General features: G+C 54.1%; 1 protein-coding gene across 1 annotated transcript in view; it reads left to right on the top strand.

Moving 5' to 3' along the window:
* Nucleotides 1-6,876: 6,876 nt before the first annotated feature.
* Nucleotides 6,877-24,730, top strand: part of PHACTR3 (phosphatase and actin regulator 3) — a 235,141-nt gene continuing 217,287 nt past the window's right edge. The window contains exon 1 of the mRNA XM_060032635.1: nucleotides 6,877-6,989. Within this exon, the coding sequence (XP_059888618.1) occupies nucleotides 6,881-6,989 (109 nt within the window). The 5' untranslated portion in view covers nucleotides 6,877-6,880. The remainder of the gene's footprint in view (nucleotides 6,990-24,730) is intronic.

Here is a 24,730-nt window from a genome sequence, read left to right as displayed (position 1 = left end):
CTTACGGTCCCTGAGCTCCTTGGTTCTTGCAAGGATGAGGTGACGAGAAGCCGATGCAGATGTTCGTGCGTCTCTGCCAACACTTCACGCCACGGACAGTCAGCGCTCACTTGACTACGGGAAATAGACTCTTAGCATCTTTCAATCTAATCAGGTGAGAGAGTGGATTCCAGAAACCCCAGAACCGGTTCAGACAACTCATGCTGAAAATTCTATTCCTCTAGAGCCACGCTCAGGACCAACGTCTGTGTGAGTCCGGCTCCTTCAGGTAAACAGAACCAAGAGGCCAGAGAGAGACATGGAAGAGGAGACTTATTGTAGAAATTTGTTCACGTGATTATGAGACCAAGGAGTCCCACGGTCTGCTACCTCCCGGCTGGAGCCCGGGGAACGCTGGGGCTTAGTTCAGTGCAAGGGCCTGAAAGTGAGGGTGGCCAGCACAAGTCCCCGTCTGAGTCCAAAAGCCCGAGAGCCAGGAGGGCCGACGCCCGTGGGCAGGAGACGGATGTCCAGCTCAGGCAGAGAGAGGACATCCCTTCCCCCACTTATGTGTTCTGTTCAGGCATCAAGGAATTGTGGGATCCCCACCCACACTGGGGGGGCATCCCCTTGCTCAGCCTCTGATGCAAATGCTAACCTCTCCGGAGACCCCCCCTTCAGACACACCAAAAGGAATCTTCTACCAGCTTCTGAGCTGGGCCTCCCTTGGCCCAGGTGAGTTGACACAGAATTAACCGTCACACCAGGGAGACTGTATCACCCAGATGAGGGGCATGAAAGGCAGTGATATTAACGATGAGACCAGGACAGCAAGCATAGGAGGGGATGGTCCCATGTGAACTGGGGTGTCCAGGCCCAGAGCTGACCATCCCTGTAGAAACCTCTGCCAACACCAGCAGTGGAAGGAGAGCAGGGCCAGGAACTGGGGCTGGGATGAGGGAGCCGGCTCTCGGAGAAGAGCCTCTGGCTTGGTCACGGCGCCAGGCCCCTCACCCTCCTGGGGCCCTGGCTGCAGCCCAGGGACTGAAGGAGGCCGACAGCCTGTCTGTCCCCTGAGCATCAGTGTCACTGGAAGATTCGGAGGGAAATTGTCTGTGTGGAGATGCTGCCCAAGTCTCATGGATTTTTCTAACGAAACAAAAGATTTATTGGAAGTGAATCATTTTGGTCCCAGACCATTGCAGAGCACACCTTGATTTTCTTCCGACTTGGGTTTAGACATTAAGAATCTCTGTCTGGAGGGAAAACAGATTCTCGGTGGCCAGGAGAGAAACACACACGCGTGCGCATGCACGCACACGTGCACACACAGACACACACACAGACACACACACACACACACACACACACACACGATCCCATGACCCCAAGCCTGACTTGTCCGTAAGTTGCAGGGCAGTTGGATTTCGTAGCCTTGTAGACGGTCTCCCAGCCCCTTCCCAGGTCTCCGGGAAAACCCTGTGACGTCATCATATCTGCCTCCTTTGGGACATGAGGTTGTGGAAGAATTCCTGGCACACACAGAGACAGTGAACTTGGACCGTCACTGCTTTGGGGTTGTGTGTGTGTTGAGGGGAAGCTGATCACAGCCAGGACCTGCTACCCAATTTGCAAATGCAAGTGCAGTGCCCGTATTAACACATGTCAGGAACTTCAAGGTGGTGACAGCAGAGCAGGAAACCAAGGATGGGCCCTTCTGAGCATGTGGGGCCTCTGGCGCCTGTCCAGGTCACACGCCCGGGAACAGCTCTGGTCACAGCCCCGCTGCCCCGCTTCTACCTCTGACACGTGGCTTGGAATGGCGCAGTCCAGCACAGACCTTTAAAAGCGAGAAGGGCCGGCCTGCAGCACAGTGTTCTGGGCCAGCACCCGGGTCCTCTCCTACCCGCCTCCAGGTGGCGGGGCCGCAGTGGGTTTGGAGCGCCTCCCCTCCCCCAGTCTCAGGCTGTGAGGTTCAGGTGAGCAGATCCTATCCCACCTCCATCCATTGTGCAGGCCACCAGCCCTGGGCAGTCAGCATCTTCCATCCCTTGGGGATAACCGTTGGTTCAGAGCTGGTCACGTAGCCGGGGTTATAAGGCCAGTCTCAGGGCTGCATCGGGAAGGAGAAGGAAGGTGTCTTGATGAGCGCTTGGACCCAGGTGTGCCCCTCACGCCCTCCTCCTCTTGTGAGCTCGTGCATGCCCTTTCCGCTCCAGGTGGATGCACGGGGATTTCAGCCCACTGGAGGTGGAGTGAGGAGGCTCCAGTGGGGGGCTGGACGGCTGGGCAAAGTGGATGCCCTGTGCCCGTGGCTGGAAGGAGAGCTGCTAGCTGCCCTGCCTCTCTCAGCCCTGGCTTGTGTCAGACCCCGTCAGCGGGGACTCCTGCTGCCCCTCCTCTGTTCCGTGGCCCAGACACATCCACGGCCGTTCAGGACACTCCTGCTGCTGTAGACTGCCGGAGGTCCTGGGGCGTCTCTCCACTTTACCAGCCAGGGTCTCTTCTGGGGGACTTGCTGCCAGCCTGCCTGGCGCTCTGGTCTAAATCAATACACTGACAGGCCCTCGTGGGCAGGAGAGGCTGCACCCAGGACTGGCCTTAAAGGGCCTTCAGGGATCCCGGGGGCAGCGGTGGGCTCTTCGGCACCCTGGATTTCTCGCAGGGGCTGCCCTCGCCAGCCCGCATTCGGCCTCAGAGCTGCTTGCAAGTAACATGGTCCGTGGCCAAGAGCGTGGGTCCTGGAGCCCAGCTCCCAGGCTTGAACTTGGTCATCCAGGCATTAGCCGTGGGGCCTTGGGTAACCTCTGTGAGCTTCCGTTTCCTCATTTGTAAGAGGGGGATAAGTCATAATCCCTTCTTCGTTGGATTGTTGTAAAGATTAAGTGGGATAAAGTGTTTAGCGCGGGGGCCGGGCAGTAAGGCGTGTTCCATAAATGTGAAATATCATCACATTTCTTTCCCCCTCACGTTCTCTCCTGAAAGAACTTGCTCAGCCCCCAAAGAGACCAGGGACCCCAGACCCCGGCGGCTGGGTCGGGGGTGTCTGCCGAGCCTCGGGCGGGGCTCGCCAGCTCCGCTCCTGGTTGTGGCGACTCGGGAGGGCCGTGCAGTCCTGTCACGTGGGGTGTTGTGTCGCCTGCAGACAGATGAGTGGCATTGAAGGCAATGGCCTGTGGACGGGCAGGGGAGCCCAGGAGCTGAGAGAGGGGGAGGGGGAGGGAGATGAGGGGACAGAGGGAGGGATGGGAGGACGGAGAGGGAGGGAGAGAGAAGGATATTAAGAGAGAGAGAGAGAGAGAGACCTGTCATAGTACTTTGCTTTTTATTATTGTTTTTTTTATGACAGCCTTATTATTTTGCGGTCTTTGTGGGTCAGGACTTTGGACGCCCCTGACTGAAGGTCCCTCCTGAGTTCTGGTTGCTCCTGGGGGACAGTCTCATCTGGATGCTCCCCTGAAGGGCCTTCGCCCTGGCGCTCAGACACACACCGTCTCACGGACTCAGTGGCTCACGGCTGTGGGTGGCAGGCCACCGTCACGTCCCTGACGCCTGGGCCCTGCAAAGGGCGGCTCAGGGCGTGGCAGCTGCCCGCCATCGGGGAGAGCGAGGGAGACCTCACCCGGGACAGATGCCGTAGTCCTTCTGTAACCTGATCTCAGGTACGACATCCCCCCTCTTTTTTTTCCAGTTTATTTTTATGTGGTAAAACAGACGACATAAAATTTACCATCATATCCATTTCTAAGTGTACAGTTCAGTGGTTTGAAGTACATTTGCATCGTTGTGCAGCCGTCACCCCCGTCCACCTCCAGAACTCTTTTCATCTTCCCCAACTGAAACTCTGTCCCCGTTAAACACTACCCACCCCCCCGCCCACCCCACCTCGTTCCCCACTCCCTCAGGCCCCAGCAACCACCATTCTACTTTCTGTCTCTATGGCTCTGACTCTGCTAGGGACCTCAGGCAAGTGCAATCATACAGTATTCTGGGGGTGCTTACGTCACTCAGCATAAGGTCCTCCAGGTTCATCCACGTTGCACCATGTGTCAGAACTTCCTCCCTTTTTAAGGCTGGATAATATCCCATTGTATGGATGGACCACATTTTCTTATCCATTCATCCATCAGTGGACACTTGGGTTCTTCCATGTTTTAGCTGTTGTGAATATTGCCGCTACGAACATGGGTGTACACATATCTCTTCGAGACCCCGCTTTCAATTTCTTGGGAAATAGATCCAGAAGTGTAATTGCCGGGTCATATGGTAACCCTATTTTTAAGTTTCTGAGGACCCTCCATACGGTTTTCCACAGCAGCTGTACCATTTTACACTTCACGCTCCCATCAACAATATACAAAGCTTTCCATTTCTCCAAATCCTCACCAACCTTTGTTATTGATTATTATTATTTTTATTATTATCTGATGATAGCCATCCTAATGGGTGTGAAGTGATACCTCATTAGAGTTTTGGTTCACATTTCCCTAATGATTAGTGATGTTGAACGCCTTTCCGTGTGATTACTGGCCATTTGTATATCTTTGGCGAAATGTTGAATTATTCAAATGCTTTGCCCATTTTTGAACGGAGTTGATTGTTTTTGTTGATGGATTTTAGGAGTTCTCTGTGTTCTGGATATTAATCCCTTTTTAGCTATATAACTTGGAAATATTTTCTCCTATTCTAATGATCTCTTTTCGCACCAAGGCTGAGGGGGGAAAGGAGGTAGCAGGCAGAGTGTGATTGAAAATTCTAACCCTCCGTTCAGCTACCTTCAGGCATAGCTGGAAACAGGGGCTCAGCCCCAGCATCTCTGAGATCCTCCCCCTTCCATGTTGTTTCAATTCTGAAGCATGTGATGGCTCGCAGAAGCGCTGACCATTCACATCAGGACCAGTGGATTAAGGACTCCTCTCCCAGTCCGGTGGAAGTCCTAAGTGTGTACCTCCATAAACAAACTTTCCTGAATCGGTTATTGAGGCCAAATGTCTGGACTATGCTGATTGGTCAGACTGGGTCACCCCTGGCATTAGGGAGGCCGGGGAGGAAGATGCCCAGAGGCAAATGGAAATTTTTTTACCAGCAGAGGAAGACAGAGGCTGCAAAACAGATGTTCATTGACCTGAGTGGGCCTGGGAAGGTAGCGACTAGGGCCAATGCCTGTCCTCTCCAAGCCCAGCCCAGTGGGGATGGGGCAGATGTGTGGGTGCCTGACTGCACAGTGATGCCGTTTGTGCCCAACAGAAGGTGCGCCCGAGGCTGGGGACATGGACACGGGAGAACCAAGCGCATAGGGTGGGGAAGCAGGGAGGCTGAAGGAAAGACTTCGGAGCAGAGGCAGTGCTTAAGCTGGGTCTTGAAGGATGAGTAGGAGTTCGTCAGGGTGTGCCCAGTGGGCCTGGCAGAGAGCAAAGGCACTGAGACCTTGACTGGGGTTTGAATCCTGATGCTTCCTCTTCCTAGGGCAAGTTACATCATTTCTCTGAGCCTCGGCTTCCCCCTCTAAAAAATGGGGGAGGATCACTGTGCCTCCCTCTGAGAGCTGGTGGAAGAGGCAATAGGATGAAGCAATTGCTCAACAATTCATTCAAAGTCCCTGCTCTTCTGGAACTTGTATTTTCTCATCTGTAAAGTGGGGATGATCATTGTACCCTCCTCAAGGGGTTGTCATAAAGGGTAAATGAATATATGAATATACGGCACAGTGCCGCCTAGTGTTAGCTGGTAACTGTTGTTATTATAATCCCAAACTTCCGAAGATGAGTGACAGGTCTGCGGGGGAGATGCTGGAAGCAGGTGTGTGTGCCCAGGGAGGATGCAGGTGGGTGGGATGCCCAGCTACACCCGTGACAGCACTGCACTCAGAATCCACGTGGCCACAGACAAGCCCTTCCTTTTTGCTGCCTGCCCTCCTGCATCTGGAAAATGGACCGTATGAGGGCACCTGCTCATGGAGTTGCTGGGCCTGAACAGGAGGACCACTGAGGCCCTGAGCAGAGCTGCATTTGGGTGGTGATGACGAGTGTTGTTGCTTTCGGGCTCTCGGGAACTGTGCCTGTTACACTGAGCCGGTCAGTCTGATGGCCTTGGTGCTGACGAGGGCCCTGAGGCCATCTCAGGCCAGAGACCCTGCCTCAAATGCAAAGCCCCCAGGGTCAGCAGAGCCTTTTCATCCTCTCAAGACTGAAGGCTCCCGGGTGGTGGTGGGTGGCGGGGGAGTTGTGATTGTTCTAGAGCTCAGAGGGCCTTGGGAGAGGGGCCTGGGCACACGGTTCTTGAGCTGGTTGGTGGCAGCAAGCGTCCCACATACGGTTGTCACCAAGCGAAATAGTAATGTTTTATTTTATTAAAAAAATAAATACTACGTATGTACATATATATAAAGCGAGTGTATGAGAAGCGCAGCAATGACTCCTGCATTTCACAGCAGTTATAGCAAAGGCGGCCAAGGCGCCTCCCGCATCGGGAGGGTCAGGCCCTGGCGCAGTTCTAGGCTCACTCTCATCTCCTTTCACCCTCTCCACGCCCATTTTACACACCAGAACACTGGGGCTCACAGAAGTCAAGCGACTCGCCCAGCGTCCCACAGCGGCTCAACTGGGCAGCTTCTTTACAACGTAATTACGCGGGCGGCTGCACCTCCCGCCCTACTCTCCCTTTAACGTTTCCAAGGCGTCCTGGCTCTGAGGTCCCTCATCCCGGGCTGCGGAGCCCGCCGGGTCCCGGAGATCAAGGTCACGGCGGCGCCCCTCGGCGCCCCCTCCCGGCGGAGGGGCCGGCCTCGCATGGCGGCCCCGCCCCCGCCCCGCCCCTCCCCGCCCGGCGCTTCCCGCAGCTCCGGGCTCTGCGCGGCGCAGGGCGGCCCCGCGGACGCAGCCCCGAGAGGCCCTCCGGCGGGATGCGCGGCCGGGGCGGGGGGCGCACCCGCTGCCCGGCCCCTGTGCTCTCGCTGCTCCGCGCCTTCGGGATCCGGGACGCCGCCGCCACCGCGCGAGGCCCGGCGCAAGGTAAGCGCGCGGCGCGGGGGGCGGGCGCGGGGCTGGGGGGCGGCTGGCCGGGAGCACGCGCCCTGCCCTGGGCCGCTGCGGGGTGGCTGGGATACCCGCTGCGCCCCCAGCACGGAGGTGGGCGCCTGCTGGCTCGGGCTGTCCCCGCAGTCGAGGCGGGCCACTCTGTCCCCAAAACAAGGGCAGTCAGTGCGCACAGTGGTCCGGAGCGCTGGCCTTGGCGTCGGCGGTCCCGGGATTGGAACCCTCCTGTGTTAGCTGCGTGAGCGTGTGCGCGTGGCACTTGACTTCGTTGTGCCTCGGTTTCCGCATCTGTAAGATGGGGTGCGATCCAGTACTTAAGTCTTGGGGCAGTAGCTGGGATCACGTGAGCAGCGCTTGCTACCCAGTGAGAGTTCCACACGTGTTCCTGGTCCCTTGTTCCCTCAGGAAGGACAGCGGGCCTCCCTCCACCTGTGCAGGGCGGGAGCTGCCAGGGTCCCTGCAGATAGACACCTGCTCCTGGAGTGGGTCCAGCTACAGTTAAAGGGACAGGATCTCAGGCGCGGGACTGAGGAAGCTGGAAAATGGCAGGCCTCCACCTGGTCCAGGGGAGAGGACCTGGGAGTGGGCGGGGCTCAGGTCTCCCCCTGTGGAGGCCAGAGAGCTTTGCCTGGATTTGCCGGCCATTGGTACGGTTGGCAACCAGGCTGAACACTGGTGCGGCCCTAGGAGAGTTAGGCCAATGTTTACCCCAGTGGCCCCTTGGTTGGAATCCCTGGGGGATCCCACCCCAGGCCTGCCCCTTAGAATCTCCTGGAGTCTGTCTTTTTAACCAGTGCCCCGGGTGATTCTGGGATCCAGCTTGTCTGGAAACTGGTTTAGAGACATCAGTGGTTCTCACCAGGGGTGTCCCCCACGCCGGTTTTGGTTGTTACAACTCCTCCCCGCAGTTCTACTGGCATCCAGTGGGGAGAAGCCAGGGAAGCTGCTGAACATCCCATGATGCCCAGAAAACCCGCCCCCCCCGGCCCAACGCCATCCCCCAGAAAAAGAAGGAAAAAGAACGCGCAGATCCAGGCCAGTGGTGAGGAGGTTGGGAAACTCTGAGATCCACCGAGTCACTGGGTCGAGAAGGATGGGACTCTGGGGTTGTTGGGACCAGCAGGCGTCATTTGAGAGCCTGTTGTGTGCCAGGCCCTTTGCGGGGCCCTGAGGATGAGAAGCCCGCGGAGAAGCTTTGGGGCACCTCCGTGTGGTGAGAGGAGCCCCAGCCTAGAGGATGGGCGGCCCTTCTGTTGGTGAATCCACTCATCGTGAATACCAAGCACCCGTAAGCGTGAGGCCTTGTGTGGAGCCCTGGGGGTGCAGCAGACGAGAGGGAGGTGGCCCCCACCCCGGCACTCACCCTCTAGTGGGGGCAGAGGCGCCCTCACCCCGTGCCTGTACACAGTGGGTGCACACGAGCACCAGCTTCCTCCCCTGAAAGCATTCCCCCAAGCTTTACTTGGGTACTGAGTTTGTAGCAAGGTGTATTTGGGGTTAGATTTTGAGAAAGGACATTTCAAATTGCGACCTTCAGCCTCTTGGGAGTGTATTCGGAGCCGTCACAATGTATGATCTGCCTGTGGACATGATGCAGTTCCTGCCCCACATGCTCATTTCAATTGTTGGGCATTTTTAAAATAGTTCCGTGGCTTCCGTATGAGCCTTGAAGGATGCAGGGCTCAGCCACTGCTAACCCACTTTCGCCAAGGAGGAAGCCGACTGTTTAGCGGGTCAGCAAGTGTTTGTATTAATCACTGAAAATGGCTCAGGCACTACATGCTGGGAATGCTGCAGAGCAAGGGGGGGTCAGCTTCCTGCCCTCAGGGAGCTTTGATTCTGGTGGGGGGAGAAAGACAATGGGTGTAGAGGCAAATAAAGTGAAACTAAAAGATAACCTCTGTGCAGAGCAACGTTGGAAGAAGATAAGGACAGAGAGGCGGTGATTGAGGATGGGAGCTGCTTTAGCCGGGGTGGCCAGGGGAGAGTCTTCCAAGAGGGATGTTTGGCTGCAGACTTGAATGGGGAGAAGCAGGGAGCCATGTGAGGATAGGGGGCGAGAGCATTCCCAGCATGAGGAAAAGCAGTGGCAGAGGCCCTGCATGGGACTTGGTGGCACTGGAGAACAGAAGAGGGTCATGAGGCTGGAGACCCTGGGCGAGGGGAGATGAGCCATGCCTGGCCAGGTGGGCCAGTAGACCCTGGACCCTGTGATGAGCTGTGGGGGTTTCACATGTGCAACATGAGGCCACTGAGTATGTGGGTTTCACGTGTGTAGCATGAGGCCGTTGGCCAGCTTTAGGTTCAGGAATCGCATGAGTGGCCGTCCTGTGGCAGCAGGCCCCTGGTGGGGAGAGGGCCACCTGCTGCTGGGAGGGCAGGGGTGGGGACAGTGGGCAGCCCCGGGACCCTTAGGTGGTGGAGCTCACAGGCCCTGCTGAAGCCTTGGGGGCCTGAAATCCGGGCTGCTGGCTCCTTAGGTTTTGTGTCTAAGCCTGGGGTGGGAGCTCCTTCTGTGGACTTGCGGAAGGCTCGCTGGAGGAGGAGGGAGACTGCTGGGGGGGAAGGTTGGGGAGAGGAGGCCACGTTCGCTAGGATAGGCCTGCTGACATCTTCGAGGATGTGCCGGATAGGCCGTCGTCTGTCTGAGTCTGAAGCTTTGGGTGGGTGGGCGGGCGGCCTGGAGCCTCCCATCCCAGATTCGCTGGCGCCAGGCTGAGTCTTTGGGTTTCAGTGTTGCATTTCAGTGTTGGGTCAGTTAAGGCCCCGTCCAAATACCGAATTTTGGTTTGAAGCAAGGGTCCGGGGACGCGGGGTAGAGCCAGGCTATGTGCCCGCCACTCTGGGTGTTCTGATGGTTGGGCAGTGGAGGGGTCCCCTGACCTCCCAAGGTCTGGACCTGGAAGGGGATCTGTCTGGCCGCCACCTGAAGCTCTGCTGCCCTGATTCCCGGAGCTTGCTTTGGGCAGATCCTAGCTCCCAACCTTGAAGGGCTGACGGGCTGTGTCTGTGGCCGGTGCTGCTTTAATTTAGGGACAAATGACCTGCTTATTCTTCCAGAGTTCGAAGTTGGCTTTGGAAACGCTGAGTTGTACTGGGATATTTCTGCACCACATGCGTTGTGGTTTTTTGTTTGTTTGTTTTTAATTTTTTTGAAGGGAAAAGAATGATTGATGAGAGCATGACATGTTCGAGCCGATGCTCGTTACAAGTTGTGGCTTTCGTGGCTGCACGAGGCCACTGCAAATGGAATGCTGGTCTCCCTGGCCCAGCCCAGGGCTCAGAGTTAGGGCTGCGCCAGGCTCCCAAAGGCAGCGGCTCTGAAGACCCAGCTTGGGGCTGAGCTGCCCAATTCTTTGGAAATCATAATGACAACCAGGTGTATTTAGCAGACTTTTCTGGTAGCAAGTGACCAACAATTTAGGAAACGGTAAATCCAAAGCTGGGCAGTCTCAGTAGCTCCAGCTAGCATCCTTTTGGCTGTCCAGGGCTCGGGCTGCGTCCCACCTCCCGCCCTTGGGAATGGGGGGTGCTGCGTGGCTGAGTCCTAGCTCACGGGCCAGTCCACAGGCTGCCCAGCCAGAGATGGAGCCTGCATCACCTCCGTAGCCAGGCCTGAGGACCCCCCCCTCCCTCCCTCCCCGGAGAAAATCAGTGTGATGGCAGCAGAAGGAGAGTGGGTGCTGGGCATTGCAAACCCCAGCACATTTCCAGCTGCCCCAGCAGCACGGGAACCCCATACCTGTGCGCACCTGACCTGCAGAACCCACCATGGATCTGGAATCCTCTTCTGGCCTCAGCCTTCTTTCCTGTGACAGGTTTGTGTTTGAGGGCAAGGGCAGGGATTGCAACCTCCAGGCAGCAGCAGAAGGTCCTGCGAGGGTTCGCCATCCAGCCGAGACCTTCCCTTCCCTCCTGTCACCTGCCCAGGTGCCCAGGGAATTTTCCCGCCACTTACCCCTCATCTACCTAAATCTGCACCCCATCATCTTAAAGCTGGCTGATGAACTGGGCCAAGATGAACTGGCTGGTCACTCCATTTTTGCTTGAAGGGAAATGAGTGGTCCTCAGGCTTTAGAACGGGTCTGGCCTGTAGCTGGCACTTGGTAAATATTTGTCAGATGAATGCATGAGATGTTCTCCCATGCAGGCAATAGGTTTCTTTGGAGGGGAAAAAAAAAATATATATATATATATATATATATATAATTACATTAGTATTTCATGAACACCTTCTCCAAGTGAGAAGTGAAAACATTACAGGATCTCCTTGGAAAAACACTCCTTCCCTGCCCCTCCCTGGAGGGAACCCCTGTTACCATGAGTGTTTTTCCCACCAGACTGTCTTGACACGCGCGTGTGGGTCTCGGTGGAATATGTACAGGATGGTTTCCTGTAAGTGTTTTTAAAGAGGTGGCGTTTGAATACAGCCGTCTTGTTCGGAAACTTACTGTTTTTATTCAACAGCATGTCTGGGAGATTTATCCGGGTTCGTAGATTCTTCCTAATTGCTTTAGAATATTCCACCATTTGAGACTTTCTGTGGCTGCAGGCCGTGGAGGGCGTCCTCAGACCCTCTGTTCCCGGTGGTGCCTCTGTGAACATCCTCTCGGTGCATTTGTGCAAGTGTTTCTCTACAGGGCACGTTCTAAGACGAGGAAGTCCTGGGGCATAGAAAGAGCCTGTTGTAAATTTTACTTGCTTTAGCCAAATTGTTTCCCACAGTGGCTCTGTCACCCCCAAGGGCAGTGTCTGAGGAGCTAGCTTCTCTAGGTCCGTTTCTTGAAGGTTGTCAGTCCCACAGGAGAAGAGTGGGGCTTCTTGGTTTAATTTGTATTCCCGTGATTGCTGGAGAAGGTTTGTTTCATGCTAATTGGCCCTTTGGATTTCACTTTCTGTGAGTTGCTTCTTTGCTGTGGGGTTGTTAGTTTCTTCTTGTAATTGGTGTGTAAGAGCTATTTGTGTGTTCTGGGTTCTAATCCTCCTTTTGCTACAGAGATTTTTAAGCTCCCTGCGGCTTGGCTTTTAATTTTGTTTATCGTGTCTTTGGCTGAGTAGAAGTTTTAATGTTTGTCTTTTTTAAGATATGGTTGACATATAACATGACATGAGTTTAGGTATATTATGCAATGATTCGCTGTTTGTATGTATCGCGAAATGATCAACACAATAAGTCTAGTTATCGTTCATTGCCACAGAGTTACGTGTGTGTGTGTGAGTGTGGTGAGAACGTTTGCCATCTACTCTCTTAGCAACTTTAAATGTACAGTACACTTCCAGTAACTGTTGTCACCAAACTATACATTCCATCCCCACGTTTTCAGTTTTGAAGGGTGAAGTTCATCAAGCTTTTTCTTTTTTTTTTTTTTAAATAAATTTATTTATTTATTTGCTTTTGGCTGCGTTGGGTCTTCGTTGCTGCACGCGGGCTTTCTCTAGTTGCGGCGAGCGGGGGCTACTCTTCGTTGCGGTGCGTGGGCTTCTCGTTGAGGTGGCTGCTCTTGTTGCAGAGCATGGGCTCTAGGCACGCGGGCTCTGTAGTTGTGGCACGTGGGCTCAGTAGCTGTGGCTTAGGGACTCTAGAGTGCAGGCTCAGTAGTTGTGGCGCATGGGCTTCGTTGCTACGAGGCACGTGGGATCTTCCCGGACCAGGGCTCGAAACTGTGTCCCCTGCGTTGGCAGGCGGATTCTTAACCACTGCACCACCCGGGAAGCCCCCATCCAGCTTTCTCTTTATGTCTTTGCATTTTGTGTCTTCTTTAAGAAATCCCTTTCTGCCTCACATTTGGAGCAAACACCTTGCCCCAGTTTGCCCAGGATGGTCCTGGTTTTAGCACTGAAATTCCTGTGTTCTGAGAACCCCTGAGTCCCAGGCAAACCAGGACAGTCGGTCATAAACATCTTCACCCACGTTTCCTTTTAATGAGTGTACAGCGTTTTTCTTTACATTTATGTTTCTAATCCACTGTAATTTACTTCTGTGAATAGTATGAGGTAAAATACGGATTTTTAAAAAACTTGAGGTAGAGTCGATTTACAATGTTGTATTGGCTTCAGGTGTACAGCAGAGTGATTCAATTATACGTGCATATATATATTTCAGATTCTTTTCCATCATAGGTTATTACAAGGTATTGAATGTAGTTCCCTGTGCTCTACACAGGGTCCTTGTTGCTTATCTGTTTTATGTATAATAGTGTGTATCTGTTAATTCCAAGCTCCTAATTTCTCTCTCCTGAATACAGATTTTTAATCAGGGGTCCAGGAGTCAAATGTTTCGCTCAGGGAACCATCGGCTCTGGTGGAAACATCCAGCCGTGCATATGGGCAGAGGAGGAAAGGTGGCCTGGGGGGCAGGCGTGTGACAACGGGGCAGACCATGTCTCCCGAACCTAACATTGAAGCAGGTTTTGGGCGAGAGTTTCGTTTCTGATTTGATAAAATATATGGTTTTATTGATAACAATCAACGTTTCATTTTGCATTTGAGAAACCCCTTTTACCAAGAAGCACCGGCCCACAGGAGTCAGCTGTTTGGAGAATTCCAGGGGTTCCTCCTCATGGCCCAGCCGCTTCTCCCTCCCCCTTCCCCCCAGAAGGAGCCCTCCCCCTGTGACGGGGAGACCTGCGTCCTCGTGACTTAATAAAACCAGGGCACTGAGTCCTCCAACCCCTCTTCTGTTTGAGTTTCATTAAGGCAACCTGCCGCCTTTGGGATTTCTTCCAAAACTCAGTTGCAGTTTATTTTAAGGAAAAACACCACTACAGCAGCTCACACCCCTTGCATCAGACTCCTCCCAGCCGGACTGGGGAGCCAGCTGGGACGGTGGTGACGAGAGGGGCCGTGTCCCGGTGACTTGGGGTCTGCACTGTGTCCTCTGCAGTTGGGGGGGTGACGGAGGACAAGGTGGGGTGCCTGTTGTCCTTTGAAGACTGGTGACCTTGGTTACCTGGGAAGATGTTGATTTTGCATAATTGTGATATTTTCTGGAAAGGTGACTAGTTCCACCAGTCACTGGGTGCGAGTATGTGTATCTTCATGAGGTCTTTCCCGGGATGGAATCCAGGAGCCCTGGGTGCTCAGAGCTGAGCCGTCCCTCTTCTTTTTCCTGCCCTTGGACACCAGCATCCTGGTTCCCAGGCCTTCAGGTTTGGACTGGGCCTGTACCACTGGTTTTCCTGGGTCTGCGGCTTGTTCCTGGCAAACCATGGGGCTTCTCTGCGTCCATAACCATGTGCCAGTCCGTCGTCATAAGTGTCTGTCTGTACATCTGTACATCTCCTACTGGGTCTGTTTCTCTGGAGGACCCTGACTAATACAGCTGGTGTATTAGTCTGGTAAGGTTACCATAACAAACAAACTACCACGGAAATTAAATTTCTCACAGTTCCGGAGGCTGGAAGTCCAGAATCAAGGTTTCGTCCGAGGCCTCTCTCCTTGGCTTGCCGACGGCTTTGCCCTCACGTGGCCCGTGTCCTCTGTGTGCGCCCCGCTGTCTCTCCCTGTGTCCAGGTTTCCTCTTCTTCTAGGGACGCCAGTCAGGCTGGCTTGGGGCCTCCCCAGCAAACCTCATTTAACCTTAATCACCTCTTTAAAGGCCCTGTCTCCAAACAGCATCACATTTGGGCGTACTGGGGGTGAGGGGCTTAAGTTCATGAATTTTGAGGGGACTCAATCATTCCAGAACCCCTGTGAGGTTAGTGCCACTGTCTGTCGGTGGGGAGCTCAGCGGGGCTGTGGGCTGAGCCTCAGGTCTGCTCCACGAGGCCTTTGCATGGGAAGCTGGGTCCCAAGAGGGAGCTTCCAAGAGACACAGCCTCCAGTTCTGACACCTTTTGTGATCTGGCCTTGGAAGTCACACCTCATCACTTCTGCCGTAGAATCAGCCCACCCAGATTGGGGGTAGGGAAGCAGACACCCATCTCTTTTTAAACATTTTAATTAAAAATTTTTTCTTTTAAATTAATTTTTATTGGAGTATAGTTCATTTACAATGTTGTGTTTCTGCTGTACAACGAAGTGAATCAGTTATACATATACATATATCCACTCTTTTTTAGATTCTTTTCCCATATAGGTCGTTACAGAGTACTGAGCAGAGTTCCTTAGGCTATACGGGAGGTCCTTGTTGATTATCTGTTTTATATGTAGTAGTGTGTATATGTCAATCCCAATCTCCCAAATTATCCCTCCCCCATCTTCCCCCTTGGTAACCATAAACTTGTTTTCTACATCTGTAACTCTATTTCTGTTTTGTAAATAAGTTCATTTGTACCATTTTTTAAGATTCCACATATAAGCGATGTCATATGATATTTGTCTTTCTCTATTTGTCTGACTTACTTCACTCAGTATGACAATCTCTAGGTCCAGCCATGTCGCTGCAAATGGCATTATTTCATTCTTTTGATGGCTGGGTAATATTCCATTGTATATATGTGCCACATCTTCTTTATCCATTCCCCTGTTGATGGACACTTAGGTTGCTTCCATGTCCTGGCTATTGGCAGTAATGCTGCAGTGAACACTGGGGTGCGTGTATCTTTTCGAATTATGGTTTTCTCCAGATATATACCCAGGAGTGGGATTGCTGGATCATATGCTAACTCTATTTGTAGTTTTTTAAGGAGCTTCCATACTGTTCTCCATAGTGGCTGTATCAATTTACATTCCCACCAACATTGCAAGAAGGTTCCCTTTTCTCCACACCCTCTCCAGCATTTATTGTTCGTAGATTTTTAAATGATGGCCATTCTGGTGTGAGGTGACACTAGACACCCGTCTCTTAATGGGGGCCATGCAGACCCATGTGGTGAGATGTGAGGTGGGGTCGTATCCTGGCCGTATCTGGGAAATACCACCGGCCACACCATCTGAATGACCTCGACACAGCCCCCTTCCCAGTTCCCGTGTGGCCCTCACCGCTGAGTGTGCATGGAAGAGTCGACCCAGCAGCCTCTCTGCTCTCCCTAGAAAGGCCTGCTTGAGGGGTCGGCCTTCCGCTGGCGTCTGAAAACGTGGACTTGGGGAGGGTCCCTTCCATCTCAGGCTGGGAGAGTGGCTCCCTGCGCTAACTGTTTGCACAGAGAGTCGGGTGCACACTGGGGCCCTGCTTTCCTTCTGGGGTCTGCCTTCCTGCTCCCTGCGGGCAGACGGTGCCCACGGGACCAGCCCCCCAAGAAAAACCCTGGGCGCTGAGTCTCCAGTGAGCTTCCCGGGGCGACCACCTGTCTCACGTGTGGTCCCAACTCCTCGGTGGAGGAATTGTGTCCCGTGACTCCACAGGGAGAAGGTTCTGGAAGCTCGTGCCTGGTTTACCCAGGTGTCACCCACTCGCCTTGTCCCTTTGCTGACTGTGCTCCGTGTCCCCTCTGTAGTGAATCACGGCCGTGAATACGAGTGTGCCTGAGTTCAGGGAGCCCCTCTAGTGAGTCCCCAAACTTGAGGGTGGTCCTGGAGACCCCAGCACCGTGGCCGTCTGTTCACTCTCTTGTTCGTGCTCCATCTTTCCCAGCCAGTATCAACCCAGGCCCGCAGCGACCAGCTCACTGTTGTGTGCACACCTGTGCCTAGCACGTGGCAGGTGGCCTTACCGAGAGCACGAACCACAGGTGGGGCTGGGAAATCCCGCCTTTTCTCAGCCCACGGAGAGAGCCATCCTTGGGCTCCAGAAGTTTCTTCCTTCGGACAGCATCTGTTCTAACACAGAGCCTCTGGCTTCTCTGCAGAGGAGACCCATTTAGCAGAAAAAGCCCCCAACTCAGCAGCACTTTCCCCCCAGAATTGCAGGGAGCAGCTCACAGCCTCTCCGAAGCATCTCTATGGGAGAGGCTACCCTGCTCTTCTGAAAGCGTATATTTTTAGACCGTCTCGAATTATTTACACACCCTTCCTACAGCAAACTTGAAACAGGTGTACGGAGGCCTACCTGGGCTCCATTCTCCAATACCGACCCCATGTACTTTGTACAGGTACTGACAGGCGCCCCTGGCAGGCACCTCCATCTGAGTCTTAATCAAAGCGTCTGCCGTATCCGTTTCCCAGTCTGTCTGGGTCCGATTCTGCCACCAGCAGGTCTCCCGGAAGTCAGGCAGGCATCCTGCTGCTTGCATTGTGTGCATCGTCTATTTGGATGGTGGGGTCACTGCCACTGACCCACAGGGTGAGGACCAGAAATAGACCCTGCCCTAGATGAGGTTTCTGATACAAGGGAAGGACTGTCTCTCTCCACTTCATAGTGTGCAGAACAGCTGTGTGGAAAGGAATGTTGTCTTTCGTCTGTGACTAAACCTCTTTTAACTCCTGTAATTCACACGCATGCAGATAATGGGATGCCAGCACCCAGAGGAGGCTGCAAATTTCTGTTTCTATTTTTATTTTAACGGCTTTGCTGTCTGTGCTTTTCCCTATAAGCCACACCCCCAAATCATGGTAAATTAGCTCCAAGTTTTTACCTCTTCCTTAAATATTGTGAGGATAAAAAGTAAGAGGAGGGATGCCTTTCATTTGTAGAACAGAGTGATTTCTAACTTGGAGAATCATGATGAAAGTGATGGATGTTTTGTAATGATCATCTGCGCCGGCTTTGTATGGGAGTCACCACGGTGGGAGAAACCACGATGAAATCTCCTCTGGGGGGACAGTGATACCACATGAGCCGGGGCCCTCAGCTCTGCCCCTTTGCCTGCATGTCTGTATAGGAGGTGTGACCCCATTTGTCAGATGAGGAAAACCGAGGCTCAGAGAGATGGAGTAACTTGCCCAAGGTCACACAGCTGCCGGAGCTGCACCTGAACCTGGGTGGTCGACTTCGGCAGACGTTGGATTCTTAGCCCTTTGCTTGTTCCTGCCTCAGAATTTATGTTCTCTACCTTTTGTTCTGGAAGACAGTGCTAGTTCTTGGTACCTAATACAAGGGTCCTAGTGAAAGCCCCAACTCAGGCTGCACCGTGGAGGTGCCTGACTTGGAAACAAGGGGTCTGGTGGCAGGAGAGAGCCCTGCCCTGCAGGTGGCTTTCTGTGCCCCGCAGGTGGGACACCTGGGTGGCCGTCTCCACCTGTCCTCCTGTGTGGTTGGTGCCCTTCGTTTGAGTCTTGAGTGGTCTTGAGTCTTGGATGTGCGCACATCCCTCTTCCCAGGTGGTCTATGCGGGGTCACCCAGGGTCGTGCAGGGGTGGGAAAAGGACCCTTGCAGTCCGGCAGACCCGCATGACCAGCCCCCGAGTCTGGCCCTCCTGTGGGTGGAGGATACCACCGGGACTGGCGTCCTTGGTCACCCGGGAGGATGCGTGCGTTCCTCTTCTGTGGCTGCTGAAACGGAGGACTGCGAACTTGGTGGGCTAAGTGACATGTGTCTATCGTCACACGCCCCTTGTGGGTTAGAGGTGTGGAGGGCTCAGTGGTGCCCTGCTCTGGGGCCCACGGGCCAGAGGTGCGGGCAGGTCCTGGCATTCTGAGAGGGAAGCTGAGTCCTGCTCACAGGTGGCAGGACCCGGGTCCCCGTTTCCCTGTGGGCTGTTGGGGGTCCTTCTCTGCTTCCAGAGGCCGCTGTGTTCCCTGGCTTCTGGCCCCTTTAGGACCCGCAGTGGTGGGCCGCATCCTTCTCGAATGCCTGGCCCTCCCTTTGCACCCCTCGTGCTCTTCTGTCTTCTCTCTGCTCTGAGGGCTTCTGTGATTACACAGCCCCGTCTGGATCATCTCGGATAATCTCCCTGTCTTCAGGTCAGCTGATTAGAACCCTGGTTCCGTCCGCAAAAGCCTTCACGGCAGTGCCTGGGGTCAAGTTTGATTGAGTAACCCGGGGCTGGGAATCTGGGGAGATTAGAATTCTGCCGTCCACACTGTGGGTAAGTGGATTAGCCCGGGGACCGGCCCATAATGCGCTACTAGGTGCGGACAGGGTGACACCACTGTGGTGAGATCCAGTTAAATCAGCCACGTGAGTTTGTGTTGGGGGAGAGCAGCAGTGTCCAGCTTCGAGGAATCCTGCTATTAAAACAGCCCCCCTCCCCAAATTATAGAGCACGTAAATCAGTTGGTAACTATCTGAATTGTAGCAGTTATCGTGTGTAGGAATTTTGTTTTATTGCAGTTCAGCGGCATGGTACCTTTGCATCAGGAGTGGGCGGGACATACATAGTTACAATGTATCTGGGCTCTGCCCACTACCCTGCATTCTAGGCTGCCTGTGTCTCTCCCTGTCTGAATTGCAGCAGCCCCTGTCCACCCCCTCATCTCCCCGGCCCCTTTTGCCTCCCTCCAGTGGCCCCATAACCTTCCAAGAGAAGGGAAATCCGTTTTCTTTCCTGGATGGAGACCCTCCTGGGTTTTTCATTCCTCCCAGGATAAAATCTGTTCTCTGCCCCATGGGTCACGAGGCCCTTTGAGTCCTGGGGCCTGTCCCGCACTCTCACCGCGTGCCACCCCATCCCCAGCACTCCAGCTACCCAGCCCCTTCTCAGCCCTTCAGACCGCCCACTGCTCCCACCCCAGGGCCTTTGCACGTGCTGTTGTCGGGAGGGAGCCCTCCTCTCCCCTTCCCTACCCCCTGCAGTGCCTGGCACAACTATGAATAAATGAATCAATCAGTGAAACCCCAAACGGGGGCCTCATGTTCCTTAGGACACATCTCTTGAAACCCCAAACAGGGGCCTCACGTTCCTTAGGACACATCTCTTGAAACCCCAAACGGGGGCCTCACGTTCCTTAGGACACATCTCTGGGATCAAGGCTGGTGGCTCCGTGTGGTCTTCAGACCCACACCTTTCCGAATGCAGGGCCAGCCCCCCGTCTTTGCTGTGTGTTCCAGGTTCTGGTCGGAGCTAGAACCAACCCCACTCTAGATTTCTGCCCCTCCACTCCCTCCTGCCAACAGACCCCCAGGGCCCATTCCCCTAAAATCCTGGGGTTCCCTTTTATACCACGGTACCCCAGGTAGCCCTTGAAAAGAATGAACCAGGAGGGTCAGAGGCCCCCCAGAACTGCCACGTGGAGTGCCAGGACTGATCTCTGCTGCGCCCCAAGTCGTGGCCTCCACTACACGCGGAAATGAATGCTGTTCCCCCGTCCGCCGTGGAAGTCACTGGCACTACTGTTAATATTCCAGAATGCGGACTGGTGAACGCACCAGGATCGAACTGCCTAAATGACTGCCCCTCCCCCCATGACATCCCAGCGGAGCCACCAGCTTTAAACTGCAGAGCGGGTTAGTGAAATGTAGGCTCTGAAAGCGATCACAGCTTCTATGAAAATATGGACGCAGCCATCATTATTTATAGGTTTGCACAAGTGGCTTCTTGGAATTATCGCTCCCGCCAAGGAACTTAGGAAGGATTTTTAAAAGTTTAAAGTACTATAAACCTGGTGCTATGAACTTTCTGTAATTAATGGATCGGGCTCGCTGCCGTGTTTGGACTGTTACCCGGTAAAAGACTTTGTCTCCCGTGCCTGCGATGGGTTGTTAGAGACATAAATCCGTGTGTGGTGAGGCAGTAAGCCCAGCTCTGGGGTCTCCCGAGGGAAAGGAAAGAAGCCCCTTTAGAATATAAATCCAGTAAACATACTCCAGTGCACACGTTGAATTGGAGGAAAGAGAAAGTGTCTGGGTGACAATGACCATTGTTTAAACATGAATTATCTTCTTTTAAAAGCCAGAGTCAAGTGGCTGGACCATCGGGCGGTGAGCATAACTGCTGAAGAGCATTGCCAGCTTGCCCTTTTATTTATTATTAACATTCTAATCATCCACGTCTTTCAGCATCCCTTTCTCCACAGTTGTGGGCATCCCATCCTCACGTGTGTCACTCCAGGGTCACAGGGTGGCTGCTGGAGCTCCAGACCCCGCAGGACACTCGGACAGGAGGCAGGCACGCTGCCGTCAGCACCTGCCAGGGTGATGGTGACAGCTGCCTTTTCTGTGTGTCTCCCCGTCCGTCCATCAGCGGCGTTTCCCACAGAGGAAGCCATCCCACTCCCTTCATTAGCTAGAAACAGGGCACACGCATCCTTCAACAAGGGAGGTGTATAGGATGTACCCAGGACGGGAGGTCCCCTGAGACTTTCGGCTTTGTGCTCCAACGCACCCCGGACACGCAGAAGCATGAGCTGCCTGGGGCTGTTTTTTTTCCTTCCTGCAGAGGGCGCCCCCATCCCTCCCCTGGTTCAGCTTCTTGCTCCGTATTCTTTTGCCTCCATCCCTGCCATCCTATGGGGCCCTCCCGGCGGCCTGGATGTGCTCGGGGCACGTAAGACATCAGAAGGCCAGCGTCTTGCACCAGAGGACTTTTTGTGTCTCGAGTGCTGGGACCGAATGCCAGCACCCTACGAGGGAGGCCCTTCCCCGACTCACACGCGGGCTTAGAGGGGACACACAGTTAGGAAGTGATGGAACCCCCTCTCGTGCCCGGGTCTTAGACTCCGGCTCTAGATAGCCTGAGCACGGAAGACACTCTCAGGAGGGCTAAGCCTGGGGGCACCCACGGCCGTTTCTCAGGCCAGCTGTGGCTGCCGATGCCTTTCAGGGCGGGGACCATGGTTGGTGACATGGAGGCTTTTGTTTTAGAAGAGTTGGGTGTGTTTAGAAAAGAGCCACAGCTGGTATTGCATTGAGCACCACCCTGAGTAGCCTTATGGGCAAGGCTGGTGATGGAAACCCCAGCAAGGTCAAAGGGCAAAAGAAGCCAAGTTCAAGGCTAGGTCAGTCCTCAGGTCAGGGGAAGTTCCCACAGGCCATTGTTGGGCGCAGTTCCTTCTGTGACCAGCAGAGGGCGGGGCTCCCCTCCTCAGCGTGGGCTCCGTGGGACCTGCTTTGTCTTCACCCTTCCCTCTCCTTTGGCCTCCAGTCCCCACCCTGGGGGATGCTCTCTGGACCCTCTTCCATTGTTTCCGTTTCCCTAAGAGCTTGGACAGAGACTGCGGCTGGAGCAGTTCTTTTTAAGCGTTTGAGTTTGCTGGTTTAATTCTGTTCTGTGACGGGTCAGGAAGGGTCCCTGGAGCCTCAGGAGAAACCCCAGGTCTGGAGGGCAGGAGCTGACGTGGGTCCTGAGGGTGCTGAGCCCCCCACTTTTGGAGCAGCGACGCGTTGACGCCCCCGTGCGCAGTCATTGATTTGGTCAACGGATACCAGCTTCTTGGGCACCTGCAATGCCCCAGGCTTCTGCCTGACAAAGATCCCTGAACCCATGGTGGCGACCTGCTGGGGTCCCAGGTCCCTGGGCCATCAGCTCTGCAGGGGTCGTCGACATGCGAGGGGTCTCCAAGAGCACCGCTAGCACTGGTCCAGCTCTTGCCACGTGACCTCTGGGAACGGCCGGGCAGGAGTGACCATGCTCTTTCTAAGATGAGGAATCACAGTTCCAGAGAGGGGTCCCCAGCCTGCAGCTGGTACCAGAGGGCCTGTGGGACGCAAAGCATGTGCCCTTTTGTCCCTCCCTCACCTGGGGTCCCTCTGTGTCACCAGCTGCAGGAATCCTCTGGAGACCCACTTCTGAATTCAGCACTTGTCTTGCACCGTGCTCACGACAGGGACCACAAGACACTGCATGGACTGGGTCCACACCCCCTCCTCCAGCCTAGCTCACACCTGGCCCCTCACTCTGCCTCTTCTTGGGGACTTCAGAGCTCTGTGCTGCTCCCACCTCATGGCCTTTGCCCAGACAGTTCCCTCTGCCTCCTTGACTTGTCTGATTAATCCCACTGAGACTTCAGTTTCAGGAAGAGCATCACTTCCTCAGACCAGGCTCTGCTCGCCCAGGTTGGGCATCCCTCACTCTTGTGTTCACTGAAATCAGTGGATTGATGGATTGCTTAGTTCTGAATCCTCTCTTCTCTGCAAGATCACGAGCTCTGAGAATTCAGGGTCCAGGAACGTCTTGTTTCATTGTGGTATTCCCAGAAAAATCCTACGTTTTGTCACAAAATAGATACTCAGGAAATATTTGACGGATGGCAGTAATCTGCATCTTTTTAAAATTGAGGTATAGTTGATGGACAATATTCTACAGGTTTCAAGTGTACAGCATAGTGATTCCCAGTTTTCGTATTTTTCATCTGCACTTTGTGTAAGAAGGAAACCAACCCTGGAGACACCTGTGGGCGGGCTTGGGCCTCTGTGTGGTCCTTTTTCCACACACCTGCTAACAAGGGGCACGTCTCTGTGTACGGGTGGCTCTGCCAGCCTCAGAGTCACCTCTGCTGTAGTGTCCCCACCACGCCTGCCCTGGGCAGAGGAAGGCCCTCCCTTTCCTTCACCACTTCGTGTTTTCAGAAGGGACGAATTTTACAGGCTTCGCCATCTTTGTAGTTCTTTGAGGCAGCTGTGTTGAGACTGTCAGGGCTGCCCGGAGTCAGCAAATGGCTTTGGGTTTCTGATCAGGGACCAGAAGGGTGACCCCTGGGAGGGCTTCAGTCTGATTCGGAGCCCAGGGCAGGGACAGGGGAGGTTGAAGTGAGACTGTGCCTAGCAGAGGTGAGAGGTGGAACCCAGTCATTCTTCAGATCAAAAGCTCAGCCCAGGTGCCTCTGTGTACCTGGTTTTGTTTTTTAAAACAGCCTCATTGAAATACCTTACGAACCATAAAGGTCACCTGTTTAAAGTGTAGAATTCCGTAGCTTTTGGTACATTTACAGAGTGGTGAAGCCATCACCATAATCTTATTTTAAAACACTTAGAACGTTTCTATCACCCCAAAAAGAACCCCCTTCCTCATGAGCAGCCCCTCCCTTTGCCCCCGTGCCCCCTCCCTGCCCTAGGTAACCACTAATCTGCCTTCCGTCTCTGTGGACATTCCACATGCTGGAATCCTATAGTATATATATGTGTATTTGTGTGTGTGTGTGTGTGTGTGTGTGTGTGGCTGGCTTCTTTCACTTGGAACACTTTCAAGGTTCCCCCATATTGTAGCAGGTGTCAGTATTTTATTCCTTTTTATGGCTGAATGATGTTACATTGGACGGTGCACCACATTTTATTTATCCGTTTATCATGGATGAAGACCCCCATGGGACCCTCCAGGCTGGGACCTGCGGACAGCAGCCTTCTGCACCCCTTGTGGGCCAGATCTTCCCAGGCCTCTAGACGGCCCTGGTCTGGGTGTGGATAACTTGGACGGCCTGAGTCTCTGCTGCGGGCAGTTCACCAGACTTTTGTTTCTACTGATCAGTAGAGGTGCGGTCACTAGTGTTTTTAAATCTCAAACTATTTTTATTTTGGATCATTTCAAAGCCAGAGAAAAATATGATGACCAGCTCCACCTCTACCCGACTCAAATCAATATTGTACCAACATACACACTGAAGAGCTAACGTATTTGGCGGTCGCCCTTGTCTTCCGTCCCTCACCTCTCTGAGGGGACTGCTGCTAAGCGCCCAAAGCCCCAGGTGCAGTGAGGACCCACATTTCCCCACACAGTGCTGTCCTTGGCCCTTCACTGGGGTTCACCCAACACCGCCAGGTGCTCCCCCTGCACCCCAACCCTGCTTTAGGTGCTGGCCGGATACGAAGAAGCAGCCCCAGGAAGGTCCCCAGCCCCTGCCCAGCTTCAGGACCCCTGGCAGGCTCCTCTGAGCCCCGGTTGTTTTCATCACCCACAGTAGGGCTGAGAGCAGCACCCTCTACCTGGGGTGGCTTGAGGGGCTGAGACAGGACCCTGCCCATCGGAGCTTCTCTGCACAGCAAGGCCGGGGCTGGGCGCACCCTCCCCCGGCGTCCCTGTGGCCC

The sequence above is a fragment of the Delphinus delphis genome, chromosome 15, assembly GCF_949987515.2.
Source record: "Delphinus delphis chromosome 15, mDelDel1.2, whole genome shotgun sequence".
NCBI lineage: Eukaryota > Metazoa > Chordata > Mammalia > Artiodactyla > Delphinidae > Delphinus > Delphinus delphis.
Note: the sequence above shows the minus strand (reverse complement) of the source record. Positions and strands in the feature narration are given on the sequence as shown.